The 15469-nt window shown below is 43.9% G+C and overlaps 1 protein-coding gene across 1 annotated transcript in view; it reads right to left on the reverse strand.

Annotated features, from left to right (window-relative positions):
• Nucleotides 1-12840, reverse strand: part of LOC139047568 (uncharacterized) — a 56663-nt gene extending 43823 nt beyond the window's left edge. The window contains exon 1 of the mRNA XM_070521409.1: nucleotides 11524-12840. Within this exon, the coding sequence (XP_070377510.1) occupies nucleotides 11524-12660 (1137 nt within the window). The 5' untranslated portion in view covers nucleotides 12661-12840. The remainder of the gene's footprint in view (nucleotides 1-11523) is intronic.
• Between the last annotated feature and the right edge of the window lie 2629 nt (nucleotides 12841-15469).

Here is a 15469-nt window from a genome sequence, read left to right on the forward strand (position 1 = left end):
AAATTGTCCTGCGTTCTAAATCTAAAATCGTTTATAATCCAGACTACTAAATACCTCATCAGGGTTGTGACGTGAAATACGCATGTATTTATTCCTCGTTTTTTTTTTACTTTAAGACTCGATAATGCATAAACAGCAGTGAAAGAACTGAGATCACAGTACTTAATACTTTATATTGCTCCGAAAATCCGTTTCTCTGTCGATCGCAGCATTTAACACTAACAATTTCGTGACAGAAAATGTGAGACAGAAGGCACATAACACTTAAGGTGGTGCTATTCACTTTGATTGTTTGGGAACGAAACTCATAATGTACATGTTATGGCCCTACGTGTCATTGCCTTTGAACAACAAAAAGGTAGGGGGTTTGCGTTTTGCAAAGCTGCATGGAGGTTTTTACTGCGTGCAATTAAAATTAGAAACCTTCACAGCTGATACTAAATGCATTCTCCACAGCTTTAGGTTATACAGGTGCACTACTTTACACAGAACACAGTTTTTACCTCATCACTGCCCACACTCTTAGGCAAGGTTACACCCTTTGGAGTGCCCCTTCTGCCACACCACGATAATCGTCATCTGCTTTGTTGCGTTTCCGTTCTTTAACGCTGCGAGCCCTGTCCTTCCCAGTAACGAACGGCGTGCGCGTTATCAGCATGATAGCATTCCCGAAAGGAAAGTAGCGGGTGTGGCGTTTTAAAGAAAGGAAACACATCAAGGCAGATAATGGTCATTGTTGTGTGGCAGAAGGGGCACTCCAAAGGGTGTAACTGCCTAAGAGTGCAGGTGATGATTCAGATTATTCAAACGTGTTTCATTGTATGGGATGGCACATCGCTCTTCACTTATTTGCAGAATATTGCAATCCAATTGTGTCATATGAGATGAATCCATTAGAGAGCTTTAACGTGCCCTAAATTTATTACAGCCCTGTACTGGTAAACTGGCAGCAGCTTGCAGTGCTTGTGGAAAAACAATTGTAACTGCCATATGATATGTAACTACTAGTGCACAGGCATCGGCAGCAGTAATGGTTAGGGTACACTTGTTTCTTCTGTTCTGGGGTAAGTATCCTCCACGAGAAAGTAGTTTTTTTCGTCTTCCTCTTTTACCTCATTGGAATGTGAAATGGGGTGTAATTTGTAGGGTATACTCTTGCATAAACTTCATGAGCATTTATTCTTGTCTGTGCCACAGATCATTGTTGCTACGACTGTAAAAGCAGGGTGCCTGTTTACAGCACCCGCAGGAACCAATCTGTGAATCTTTAACGAACAGTAAGGATAATGAATAATCGAATAATTTTTAGTAATTTTCAACGAATTTAGCACTCTTTGCTTTCCACTGTGGTGTTTTTCAAACGCTTATGTTGGCACAAGGTTTGTCTGCAGGATTTCATTTTGTGTGAAAGAGTGCACATGTGCGCATAACACCTCATCGTCAACATTCTGCTGCACAGAATGTCATTAGCTTTCGTATGCATTGGTCACTATCGGCTGCTCCTTTGTTAGTTGGAATGTAGCATTTATGTAAAGCACATTTGATGGTCTAACAAAAAGCATTGTGCCCTCTTATCTTCTAATTCTCCTACTTGATGCCTAGATCCATAATAGCATGGTTGACACCATGATAGTCAGTGTGGTGTATAATTGTGTCTGGTGGGGTGGGGGGTGTACATTAACTTAAGTAATTTTTCCAGACGACTTGAATCAATATTGTGGAATGCTGGTTTTTTCTTTAAATCACTGTTACCAAGTTTCACTTTGGTTGTGGCAACAAGTTTAATGTAGTTCTCTAGCACTCCTGCAAACACATATAATGTGCAGGCATCTGTGTTGAAAAAAAGACCAGCTTATGGTTTGCGAGGAGCTAAGGTCCATTTAGACGATTAAATTTTGAGCTTACACCGGTGGAAATAACTGGTGAATGAAAGCACATCCAGGAGAACTGACCATAATATTTTCTTTCATTATAATAATGCAGAAGCTTTGAACTGCATGTGAACTGACTTGTTTAAAAAATGACCCATTTCCTTGTTCACGTAAGACAAAGGTTCCACAGGAAGACAGAAACTTGAAGCCGTCAACAGCAGCATGAATATAAACAGCACTCGACGTTCTGCAATCTTGCACCTGGTTATCATATTGTCCATCCCATTTTTTTCCACAGGCTGTTCCCTATTTTTTATTATTTCGTTAATATATCTTTTCTTCATCGGCTTTTAACAAGATATATATTCGTATTGTGCCTTCATTTACCATATACAGTGATTTTAACCAGATGTATCTTGATACAAAATTTATTTTCCTTAATTCTTCGTTTTCCTTTTCTAAAAGTGCAAACTGTTTGTCTTGATGCCTATTTTGTCTTCTGGGAAGATTAGGTCAACTGGATTAATGTCTGCTTACATGTGTACACCATTTTCTGTTTTGGTCACCCCTACTCTTTGCAAGAACTGACAGCAGTGCTCATACCCGCTCCATCACAATCACCACTGCAAAGCACACCCTTCCTTCCTTTGGCTTCAATTTGGCTTCTCTTGAACTACTATATGCACCAGTTTCTTCTCCCGCAGTGAGGCTAAGGGCCAGTGAGCTATGCACAATCCAAAACAACACAGCCAAGGAAAGCATTTGCTACCCTAATGACAAGCACCTATGACGAAATGTTGGCTACAGCAACATCCCTTGTAGCAACAATGTTGGTCTACTTACATGTTTTTCTAACACAGAAGCTATTGCTTTGTCGTGTTCTGTGATTATACTTTTTTGCCGCTTTCCTTAGGATGGATATTCACGAATACTATTGGTTTCTCCTAACAGCAGCAAGTTTATCCTTGCAAGCATTTGGGGTCAAGAACAACTTTCACAAGGAAGACGTGCAAGACGAGTGATTGAAGAAAATAAAGTTGCTTCTGTGATCTAAGAACTTGAGGACTGAAATGTTGCACCTTTCTGTATATGTGCTATGCAGTGCATTCATATCACAAAGTGCAAAGCGTTTTATCTCTGCAGCCATGTCAGTGTGTTGGCAAGACAATTTTCTCAATGGTGACCTGCTGCTTCGTCTATGAGCTGCCTTCATGACATTTGCATTAAAGGTGATGTACTATCGTGGACGAAAGCACCCTGGAAGTGCGAGCGTTGACCAAACTGCATTTCTGTTCAAGACTGCTGAAAACAGTGGGTCACGTATGCACATTCCGAACGCAGATGGTAGCACGGCTCATCCCAGCAAATAGTGCACCATAAAATTCGGTTGACTCTCGCACGTCCTGGGCAATTTCGGCCCCGAAGGCACATTCTCGAACAATGGATATGCTCTGCAAGATGAAATACGGGAAGCACCTGTACTTTAACGGATATAGTACAGATTTAGCATATGGAGTCTTTCGTTTTCTGAATACGGCAAGCACCTGTATTTTAACGGTTATAGTACAAATTCAGCATAGTGTGTTCCGTTTTCTGAATACGAGAAGCACCGTACTTTAACGGTTATAGTACAGATTCAGAATACAGAGTCTTCCGTTTTCTAGATACAGAAGCACTCGTATCTTGTATTACGGTCTCTCTTTTACAGTTGTCCGTTCTACGGAAGTGACCGTTCTTAATTTACGAAAGAGTGTTCGGTCACAAATTACCAGCAAATTTTCTGTAAAGTAAGGAAAATTTTTTTTACAGTGTACCCTTGAAGAAATAGGTTATAACAACACATCCTAGCCGAACATTGCTCTTTAGCGTAGTTTGGTCAAGCTGCAATAATGATGATATGGCTATGGTGCTTCTGGATTGTAATTGCAAGCACGTTTAAGGTTAGCCAGCTGCAAAGCTTGCTATTTGTCGCCTTGAGCACGGCCATATAGCGTTGTAGTAACATTAAGCTTCGCCTAAGAGAGATACAGATTATTTGACCGGTGCTACATCATTCTTCTCCACGGACGTATTTTTTGACGTACGAGACTTCGAGCGTTCTTCATATGATGTTACGACCTATCATAAGCTTACTTGGATAAAAATCTCTTAGGGAGAATGTACATAGACAATTAACTATGTACCGCAGTTGATTATGGTCTTTGCGTACACTGGTGTAGTTTTGTGTTTTTCTTGTAACATGAGTACAGTACATGTAAGAAGCAGAAGCCGTTGACTTCATCTTTTTGGGGGGTATACAAAAATATTTCATCCCTGCTGTGATTCCTGAGTCGCAAGCGAAAGCTAATAAATTGGTTCGCGCCCTTTCAGCGACTGTTGTCACCGGATAAAATGCCATCAGGCCTAATGAAGATGAAGGCGCCTAGTGAAGGTGAAAAATAGACAACAAAAATTCAAGCTAGGATGAATGTGGTGACAGATGGGGAGTGCATTACTCTTTTTGTGGTTAACGTTTAGTTAGATCAAACAAGATCGAAACACTAATATGCTTTCTGGTGGCAGTCTTTCTTCGATTGTACAAAATCATGTTCATGGTGGGCACTTCGCTGCGGGTGACAGGGAGAAGATATAGCCGAGTTCCAGGAGTTCAGGGTGATGGCCAGCGCAGCTCGGCACGATTGCGAAGAAAATCGCAGCGTGGCACACTGTAGTATTCACGTTTCCACGTTTTGTAACTAGCGCGTGCATACACCTTCCAAATATTTGTATTCTGCTAAGTTCTGCTCGTTCATGAAATACGTCAAACGGAGGTGGACGTAAACATTTTCTAGATTTACTGTAAATTATATTTTGTTGCTTATCGGCACCGAAGCTTGACGGTGGGCTGTGAGAGACGCCGCATCGGTCTCATAACGCCGGTCTTCGTCCGCTTTGGCGTTTAGCCCTGACACATTGCCTAGCAGCGCCGAACGCATTAAAAGACCCCCGAGAGACAATGACCTAGTGTTTCTTGTTTTGCTTACCTAGCACACAACGTTTTGAGACTGACCCTTACAGATGGGTTATTGTGGCCACCTAAGCGTACTTCGCGTTAACGTTTCATATGATACGGCACGGAAATGCCACGCTTGTCGGAGATCTTACAGCCGCCTACTTCCGTGAGCAGTAGTATATGGCAGTAGTGGGCTAAAAGTTTGTGGCTGCTCGGAAATCTGTAAATGTAAATGTGCCATCAGCCGCACGCATGTCTTCGGGCTACCCGATAACTTGACCTAAGAAATATATTTAGGGAGAATGGGGTTCAATATTTACCTGGGAGGGAGGTGGGTGCCTATGCTTTAGTTATAATCCCACCGCACTAGTAAACTATATGGCCTACACACTCAAGACAATTACACCGCTGATGTTTGGGTTGATGTCTGAACACCATTTTTCACCCTTACTTTCCTACGAAACGTCTAAAATGGATGCATTTGTTAGCAGAACACCGTTACTTCAACCTTTCTATAATTTCACGGTGCCAAAGAGATGTTTTCTGCAAGAAGTAGAACTTACTGATATTAAGGGCAGTCGCACAGCGAAACTCTGCAAAAAACTAAAAAGTCAAAAGTGCCTTTTTTCCAACTGTTTGCGCTAAGTGATGGTTTGAGTACGTCATAAGGTCGCACAAAGCTGTAAGTTCTAATCTAGGGTGCTATAACATAAAGCTATTCCAAACTTTTCTGTTCCATTTCTGCGTTCAGCCCTCCATGAGCGTTTTTGACCACCTCCACTTCACCTATATGTCAGGTCACGTCACCACAACCGCGATAGCTGTCCACCTGATAACACGTGTACACACTGATTATGTATGATTTCACCGAATAAAAGAAAAGTAGTTAGTTCTCATTTGACGCATTTTCGCCATTTCCCGCGGGCAATTTGTCAAGAGGTTTTGGACTTAACAGACTTCATCTGTCCGTCGCTCGACGCCACAAAACCGCAAAAACTCGCCGCGTCAAAGTGACGTGTACGCGTAAAAGGTGCATTAATGTGCCGAACAAAACTGGATTTTCTTCTGAATAGCCACAGGCTGCCCCGTTCCTAAATAAATAAAGGATGGCTGCCACCGATAACTCAGGCACTGGCTACACGCTCGTGCCGGAGAGCTTGGGTTTATTTGTGTATAACAAACGTCTTTGCTTGGCAGGGTAACAGTTTTGAGCACTTTCGGCACGTTTACGACCCCATTCGGCCAACTCTTCTTAGCTAAGGATCCATGTTGGCGTCGCTTTTAAGCTTCCGTTGCACGACGCCGCAATTTTCGACCAGCCACCGCAAGCTACATAAGCGTAAGTGGACGAATCGCAGACTCCAGCGAAACCCTCTTCATCCGGTTATCGATTCTCATTGCAGCGGCTCGGCCCCATCGAATCCCCCTCCACTTAAGAGTGCTCCTCGTCTCTTGTCAGCCAATTAGATAAGACAAGCCGCTCAGTGTAGGCAATGTAATTCGTTTTTTCGTCAAACAAAAGTGACCTCCTGTGAACGAAGAGCGTTTGATTGGTCTCTTCAGATAAGCCTGCGCGTGAACGCCCGATGCATGCGTTAGCGGTTACGCAAATTTGACGTCCGGAGATTGGAATACAAACATCCTGGAATAGTTTGACGTTATAGCAGTCCTGTTATACAGGTATTGTACATGGTATTCACACTGGTGGGCAGGCAAGACATAGCTTTTTCTGTTATTTCTTCTTGTGATTTTCGCTTGTTCCCACTATCGGGATTTGAGTAGTTGTTCCCACTATCGTTCCCACTATCGTAGTTCCCACTATCGGGATTTGAGTTGTTCCATGAATTACTAGTTGCCTATTATGGAAAAGTTCCATACACTATAGAAGAGCAATTTTTATACTGCTGGGATCCAGTATTTAATCACAGCGTGCTCAAGTGAGCCATAAAGAAAGCAGTACCACTAGACCCTTAGGAGATTCGGTTTCAAGCAGTCTAAACACGGGGGCTGCCACATGATCTCAAAAGGATCCTAAGCCACTTCGGCGTGTGGAAAATTCAAATTCATGTTATATCCTACGAGAAAACATGGTAGAAAATACGGCGTAACTTGTCGAGGTGCTTACAACAACATCTTGGCCACCAAATGGGGTCTCTACTCTGGATATGCTGAAAGGATCTAAAAAATCTCAATATATTTTCAGCAGTGTGTCACTGATTATTATGCCTGAATTGTTAGTTCTCGGTGTAACAATACAAAGTCAAAAAAGAAAAAAATGGTAGAGTAGTCGAAAGGTAACACTTTGCACAGCCACGTTGCACGCTCACAATTCGAATTCAAGCTGCGCGTTCTTCTTTCTAAATATTTTTATGAAAGTTTCAGAAAACACTTCAGTATTACTTGGGCGGACATCCAAAAGATTAGGGTAGTGATTCAATCAGGGATATTAATAAAAAAATGAATCTTAGTGGGCACCCTAGCAAAGTATGCATAGCAGTAAAGGTGCAATTACCTACACTGACCCTTTGAATTGCATGTTTAATTCGCCGAAACATCGTCTTTGGTAGGTTTTGGGCATTAGCTATAGACGGGAGAAAAAATGCCAATATTTTCTTACGTGTGTCGTTAAGGGTGCAAGTTTCCTTAGCGTGTAGTCTGTGTTTACATTAAAATCAATGTTTTTGCAGTCGCAGGGAACCTGGCGTCAAAGTTCAGGAAAGCAGTCACAGAGGGAGAGTGAGTGTTACATAAGTTTCCGGAAGGAAAACTCTAGCTACCAGCCTTAATGTTTGCAGCACTTCGGTGGATTTGTTCTGACCATTTTGCTTTCAATCAATGTGAGATTTTCAACATGCTGCTTAAAGCAATAAACACACCACATACGTGTCGAAATGTTGATGTGCACAACTCAATGAGCTGTGAAAAAAGACCAATACATAACTACATAAAAATGGTGAGCCATTTTGCAGTTAAGATGCCGTTTTCAGTTTTAGATAGGGACCTCAAACTACAACAAAATTATATTGCTTCATAAATTCTTATTTACTTTCTCGGAATAAACGTGGGATGCGAACGTGAAATAATAATACATGCCATATCGCTTACTCACCGCTCAATTATGACAGTGCGTTTACATATCATCATCATCATCATAATCATCATCATGCAGAGCAGCTCATGACTGTATCGTCACTCACCTGGCACACGAGTTTGATGCTTTTCTCCAAGCAGCTTCAGAACCATGTTGTGACGTCAACACTTTGTGGCATCAATTTAAGTCAGTCGTGCTACACTGCACAACAAACTTCATCCCGATGAAGCGTTGCAAACCACAAAAGAAAAACCCATGGATATCGCGTGAGGTCCTTCAAGCGAAGCGTAAAGTAAAAAGACTTAGACATACTATTAAAAGAAAAGGGCCGAATCTATCTCTGAAAGACAATCTGACCTCCGCTCTCGCTGACTTCAAAAGAAAGTTAAAAAATGCAAAACATCACTATTTCAGCACAAGATTCCCCGACTTCATTACCAACAATCCACACAGGTTTTGGAAATACTTTCGCCCGTGTTTAGGTGTGTCACCCGAACGGTCTCTAGAAGAGAAAACAGCTCGAGCAAACACATTCAACAAATTTTTCTTCTCGGTTTTCACTTCAGACAATGGCTTACTTCCCTCCCTACCCTGCCCACCTAAAACCATCGATTCATTGAGCATTACCAATGCCGGTATTCTTAATCTGTTGCTTAATATCGATATCAAGAAAGCTAACGGGCCAGATGATATCCCGAACGAATTTTTAAAAACGTATACAGAATGGTGTAGCCAATACCTTGCCATTATATACCGCAAATCACTCGAGTCCGCACAACTACCAGATGACTTGAAAAAAGCGAAGGTAATTCCAATACATAAATCCGGCGACAGCAACGAACCTTCCAACTACAGGCCAATCTCACTTATCAGCACATCTTGTAAAATATTGGCACATATTATCTTCAAACACATCACTACATTTCTCGAGCAAGAACATATATTAATACCTCAACAACACGGCTTTAGAAGTGGCCTCTCAACAGTAACACAACTAACCGAAGTGGTCCATGACCTTGCGCTCAGCCTAAACAACCGAAGCCAGACAGACATGATCCTCCTCGACTTCAGTAAAGCGTTTGATTGTGTAAGCCATGTAAAATTAGTTGCAAAACTGGAGGCTGCAATCGGAGGTGGTCAGATTACTGCATGGATAAAAAACTTCTTATCACATCGAACACAATATGTTATTATAGATAACACCCCTTCCAGGTCTGTAGCTGTCACTTCCGGTGTTCCCCAAGGGTCAGTACTGGGCCCATTGCTATTTTTGCTCTTTATTAACGACATTGCTGCTAACATTGAATGTGACATTAAGCTCTTCGCGGAGGATTGTATTATTTATAAAGAAATTCTCAGTTACGCAGACCACTTATTGTTAAACAGAGCACTCGATTTGGTGTGCAATTGGTGTAAAGAGTGGCAAATGTCAATTAACACCACTAAATCTGTATGCATGTCCTTTACAACAAAAAAGAAGCCTTCAGAATTTTCTTACGCCCTCGGTGGCACTTGCCTGAATAAAGTAAATAACCACAAATACCTAGGTTTGACATTCTCTTCTACCCTTTCTTGGAACTTACATACTGATAATATTACCTCAGTCGCATTACGCAAGCTTTTTTTCCTTAGACGATGTTTACGCCTTGCACCGAAGCACACCAGACTACTAGCCTATACAACTTTTGTTCGCCCCGTCTTAGAATACGCTAACATAATCTGGTTTCCACACACATCAACTAACATATCAAAACTAGAAAATGTGCAAAGAAAAGCTGTGAGGTTCATTTTTAACAAATACAGTCCCTATGACTCCCCTACAAACCTCTTAGCTGATGCAGGTCTTAAAACACTATCTGTTAGGGCCAGACACGCCCGCTTAAAATTCATCTACCAACTAATGCACGACAGTTATAAGGTAGACCGAACTAAGTACGTTACTTTGTCTACATCACGCCTGTCGCGAAATAATCACCCATTTACACTAAACCAGTACAGTATTCGCAATGACACGTTCAAGTTTTCACTTTTCCCACGTGCGATCAGAGAATGGAATCTCCTCCACTCAGACGTAGTTTCCTCTCCGTCGCTTTCATCGTTCATCAACCTACTGGAGACATGAAACAGAGAAGACGCCACTTAACACACCCACATATCTTAATCTTAACCCACATATCTGTAATACTTATTTCTCAACGTGGAATTTATGCATTTCAAACCCCAAACTCCCCGCTTCTGCGCGGTTGTCTGTTGGCTGTATAAGTTCTCTGATCTTACAAGTGTCATTCATTCGCTATTTTTTATATAAATTCTAGTAATACAATATTGTTATATTGTTATACTACGGCATTATACTGTTAGATATAGTTAGTTATATAGTATATACAGTAATACAGTATATAGTTAGATCGGGCGTGGTGTCTCTTGTCAGCCCTGTTCCCATTCTGGTGGGGGAGCTGGGGTCGGTGATGAGGGTCAGGCCTGTTTCCTGTATATCCTGCCATAAAGCCTTGCCTTTGGCTCTTGTATAGGCATAGCCCCACGCTCCGTGCGGGGCGTTAAAATCTCCCCCGATTAGTAGGGGATGGGAGCCCGCGATGTCGGTGGCCCTCCTAAAAAGGGTTAGAAAGCGCTGTCGTATGTGCGCTGGCTTGCTGTATAGATTGAGGATAAACTTGCTGCTTTGGCTTTTGCTTTTAGGTATAATTTCTACGAATACTTGTTCAATCTGCGCTACCTTAAGGTCGTGACGAACGACCACTAAGCCTTTCCTAACCAAAGTAGTTACCGCTTGGTTCTCCCCGGATGGGGGACCGATGACTTGGTAACCGGGTAGTTTAGCTAATTCGTGTGTCTCTTGTAGCATTATTACATCGGGTTTCGATTTGTTTTTAAGGTGTTGTTGCAGGACCGCTTTTTTTGCGGCGTAACTCCTGCAATTCCACTGCCATATCGTCAGCGCGCCTCTTTTACCGTGCTTGCCTATTTTGGTCTGGTCGAGGGCTGGAGGTCTGAACGACCCCAGATGCTACTGCGTTGTTTACAGGGATGTCGTGGAATTGATTAGATGCGACCCCAGTTATGGGGGCCCCTGCGGTGGTTACTGGCTGCAGCTTGGCTACTCTAAGACTTAGGTTGGCCACGTTGCTTTCGAATTTGTCAATTCGCGACATTATGGTCGAAACCGCCAGCGTGAGGTTGCCGACGGCTTCCGCTTGTTCTTTGAGTACATTTTGCATTTCTGTTAATTTCTGTCCTAGGTCTGCCAGTTGTGATCCGGTTTGGCTGCTAACGGCTGGAGCCTTTCTCTTAGGTGGCGGAGGGTTGTCGTCCTCCTCCATGCTATTATTAGGAGTTACCGCAGCTGCACCTGCACTACAAGTACTCAGACGAGGAGATATCTCCACCCTTCGACTATTCTTAAGTTCCTGGATTTCTTTCGTGAGGTGTGAGACTAATTCTCTCAACTGCGCATTTTCCCGTCTCATTTCTGCTATTTCTTTAGAAGCTGCAGTTTCCTCAGTTCCGCCGCGGCGCGACGAGCCTTTGACCGCGTCTGCCCAGCTCACCTTGTTGGTGGCCTCTTCTACCGCCGGGCCGCCTCCGCTGCGGCGGGAAAGCGAACGCGTACGGCTCCTGGATCTGGTTCGGGCCGGTCCGGGTGTGCGGCTCCGTGATCTGGACTTTCTGGTTGTCGAGCGGGCCCTCGAGCGTAAACGGGGCCTGGTATCCCGGGAAGGGCGTCCAACAGATTCCCTCGTTGCCTCCGATGCTAGAAATTCTTCCTGTTGTCGTTGTCTTTCCCAGCGTCGTCTCTTGACTATATATGGCGTCTTGAAGCGAGCCTTGCAATTCTTATCGGCTGTTAAGTGCTCACCCCCGCAAAGTTGGCAAAGGGGGTTGCACTGGTGGTCGAGACCTGGGTTGGCCGTGCCGCAGCCTCTACAGATGCGGTCCTGCGGATTGGGGCACACGTCCATGCGGTGGCCCAGTCTGCCGCATTGGAAGCACAGGTCAAGTTGTTTTCTGTACAACGCGCACCTGATGAGAGCGCCTCCGTAGCGGACGAAGGAGGGAACTTTCAGTCCGGAAAACAGCACGATGACCGTGGTGGTATTGCTGAGTCGTTTCGCAGCGATTGCCGTAGGATTCTTGGGGGTAACGACCTGGGCGGTGATGTCGCGGGGCGAATCTTCGAGAGGTATACCCCTGATGACTCCTTTGGAAGTTAAGTCGGGTGCCGATTCATATGCGTTGGTCTCATAGGCCTGGCCGTTGACCACGAGGCGCTCGACTCTTTGGTATCTGTCTGCGTTGGCTTCACTGGGGGTAGTCACTACGATGATGTTCTGTTGTACGTTGAGGCACACGGTGTCGTCTTCCCTGTGCTCCCCGGGTATGCCAGCAGCTTGGTAGACGCACGAAGCTACTCGGGCCGCTCCTAATTCGCCAATCTTGAGGCCTCCCTTTGGGCGGATGATAATCTTGAAATCACCCTTCGGTAGATATGGCATGCGGCTGGCCTTGATTAACTGCTGTTTCAGTTTCTGCTCGCGCTTCTTCCTTCCGTCGGTGCCGAGGTGGGCGCCGAAACTGCTCGTATTTGATCTCTCAACGGCTTGCTTTTTCGAGCCGACGGTACTCCAGCCCGTGCCAGCCTCAAATTCTTCTTGGGAAATGTTCTGCCCTTGCACGAGAACCTCCATTTCTTCCGTCGGCGAGCGAGCGTGGGCGCGCGCCACGTGTACTTCTTGCGGGGGCGCCTATAGGCCTAGGCTCGCGGCAGCCACCACCGCGGCTGCCGGTGTGGCAGACGAAAATTTGGCGTAGAAGTTCGAAAAATGGGATTCCCACCTTGAAGTTGGTATCAGCAGAATCTTGGTAACTTGCTGCGTGAGATGGTAGCAAAAACTCGGTGATTTTCGGTGACTTCCCTGCGAAATCATTGAACGAAGACGGAGCCGACGTGAAGTACATCTGCCTTCTTCGGCCACCTCTTCTTCTTCCTCGGCGCACATGTCTGCCAATACTTTTTCAGCATCTTTATGCCTTAAAATAAACGTTCTATTGTTTGAATGATATTATTGCGATATGCTCAAGCGATGCTCAAGAAACGAGCCGCCGCGAGAATGACGACGAAGTTGGTCGGTGCGCTTGGCGCGAGCAAGTGTCAGCCTGCCTGCCTGGCTCCAGTGTAAATAGCCTGTAAATAGCCTCTTCTGTCTGTGTCTTTCCACACGCAACAATATTGGACGTCGTGCTGCATACGTGCAGAAAGTATTATTCACCTTCACTATAAGAAACCATCTTGAGCCGCCATATCTGCAAACGTCGGCTTGGGTGCATCATCACGCATTGCCAAAACCTGCTCTGTCTCTACTCAGTCGGTCATTAGGCATAATGGTTTCAGAGCTTGAAACGTGCACATGCGCTCGTCATCGGTATATTGCGATGCTTAATTGGCGCAATTCCTTAAAAAGACAACATATTTTTAGAGAAGCATAAGCCAAGAACATTACCAGCAATTCATCTACGTTGCTTCCTGGCACTTACCACACCCTGTCTCACGACAGCAAATACAATTTGACCGAATGATCGTTGAGGCGACTGATTTGTCTTCTAGCGAGTGGCTACTGAGCGTCTGCGTTTTTATATTTCCCATGTTTTTGCAGTATTCAAACATAAAAAAAGCAGACTTCGGGGAAAAAGTTAAATGTATATCCTTCAAGGCCCTCATAACACTTGTAATGCGTTTAACATTGTGCTATTCATTGTGTTATTCATCGCACTTTTATTGTAACATTCACAAACGCTTTTCCACTAGGGTATATAAGTAAACAATGAACAGGCTCTTCAGTAAAGGTTTTACTATATACAGAGTGTTATTTTCAGACCATAATGGTTTTTAAGGAGCTGCTGTAAGCATAGTGGACTTGGTGTTTTCGCAGAGGAATTCTTAGATGAGGGGAGTGTACCTCGCCATATATGACGTGAACTTCGATAGACTTAATTACCAAACCTTCATTATTTGCTTTTCTTTAGAGCTTTAGGGGAAGTTCTTTAAAACGGAAATGTCCACTCGCTTTTAAAACGAGGCTTTCTTCGTCTCCTCGACTTTTCTACTGGTGCTTCCCCGGCAGCAAATGTCTTCCACGCCTCATCGAGTTAGGGTTTAGAACTTGTATATAAATGGGAGAAGCGTGACAGACAGGAATGACGTTGTAATTCTTAACTGAATTACAACAATTACATATGAATTGAAAGTGGATGAAAAAACAGCTGACCGCGGATGGGATACTAACCCACATTTTCGCATTACGCATGCGACGGCCTTACCAACTGCTGTTTTCCCCCCAACTTTATGGTGTATACATGTGTGTACTACAACTAAGCCTGCGAGTATGAGTCACGTCCACGAATCACGGTCACGACAGTGGATACGGAAAATCGTATCAACAGCACACTTCACACAGTACGTGAACATATTGGGTGAGGCCAAATTGCCATTAAGCCTAAATATGCTTCCTGAAGGCGTCAAAGCTGCCGGATTCGAGACTCTCGCTACGTAGCGAAAGAGAAGAAGTGAAGCAGAAGGGCCCGACTATTATTTGTGAAATCATAAGGTGCCCAGAGACAATGGCAGCAAGTACAGCATAGTGGAAATTATAGCTAAAATAAGCGGTACACAAGTCCTCTTCTGAGAGTCGCCCGGCGGAGGACTCTTAACATGGATCTGGAACAGCGTCAACAGCGCCGTGCGGAGGCCGAACGTTGTCTCTACAACGGTAAGCAGGATTCAGATCTTGAAAAGCATTTGAATTTAAGCGTAGTACAACACAGCAAGCGGTCGATTACAGATTACAAGGTTCGTTCTGTGTGGATTTTTTCTCTTGAAGCGCCAACACATCTAGTTCGAATGACTGCAGAGGCGCTGTTTGTAGCACCAGAAATTAAAAGAGACTTTGCGCGTTAACAGTTTCTGGGTTTTCTCCTTTTACACCCCACTTAAGTAATCCGTACCACATGCTATCGTTCTTCTATCTCAACTTCCACCAATGTCTAGGAGCGTGAAAATGCAATTTTTTTTTGCAATGACAATATTTCTTAGAAGTAAAGCAAGAAATTTCATTTCTAGAAAGTCAGAAACAGCTGGCAGTGAAATATTTAGGTATATCACATAAGTAAGTTGAGAAACTCCAAGAGGAGATGTGTTCACTGCCTCCTAACAGCCAAGTATACTCACTTGATTAGTTGTAGGCTTGCAGTGCTCGCTAGAGTATGGGCCATCAGCGATCGTACAGTTCGATGGAGCAGTCTCGAATATCAATTTGTACTTTACTCCTGCGACAACCTGTGGCGGATAAATAAAATATATGTTTCTTACAGTTACCAGAGCTGCGTATTTTAAGTCATAAGGGCATTTTTTTGCAGTGACACGTATTTACACTGTCCCGCTTTTTCAAAAACACATAAATTGGCGTGATTGTTATCCGTACGTGATGATACCATTCTCAC

Source organism: Dermacentor albipictus, chromosome 7 (assembly GCF_038994185.2).
Source record: "Dermacentor albipictus isolate Rhodes 1998 colony chromosome 7, USDA_Dalb.pri_finalv2, whole genome shotgun sequence".
NCBI lineage: Eukaryota > Metazoa > Arthropoda > Arachnida > Ixodida > Ixodidae > Dermacentor > Dermacentor albipictus.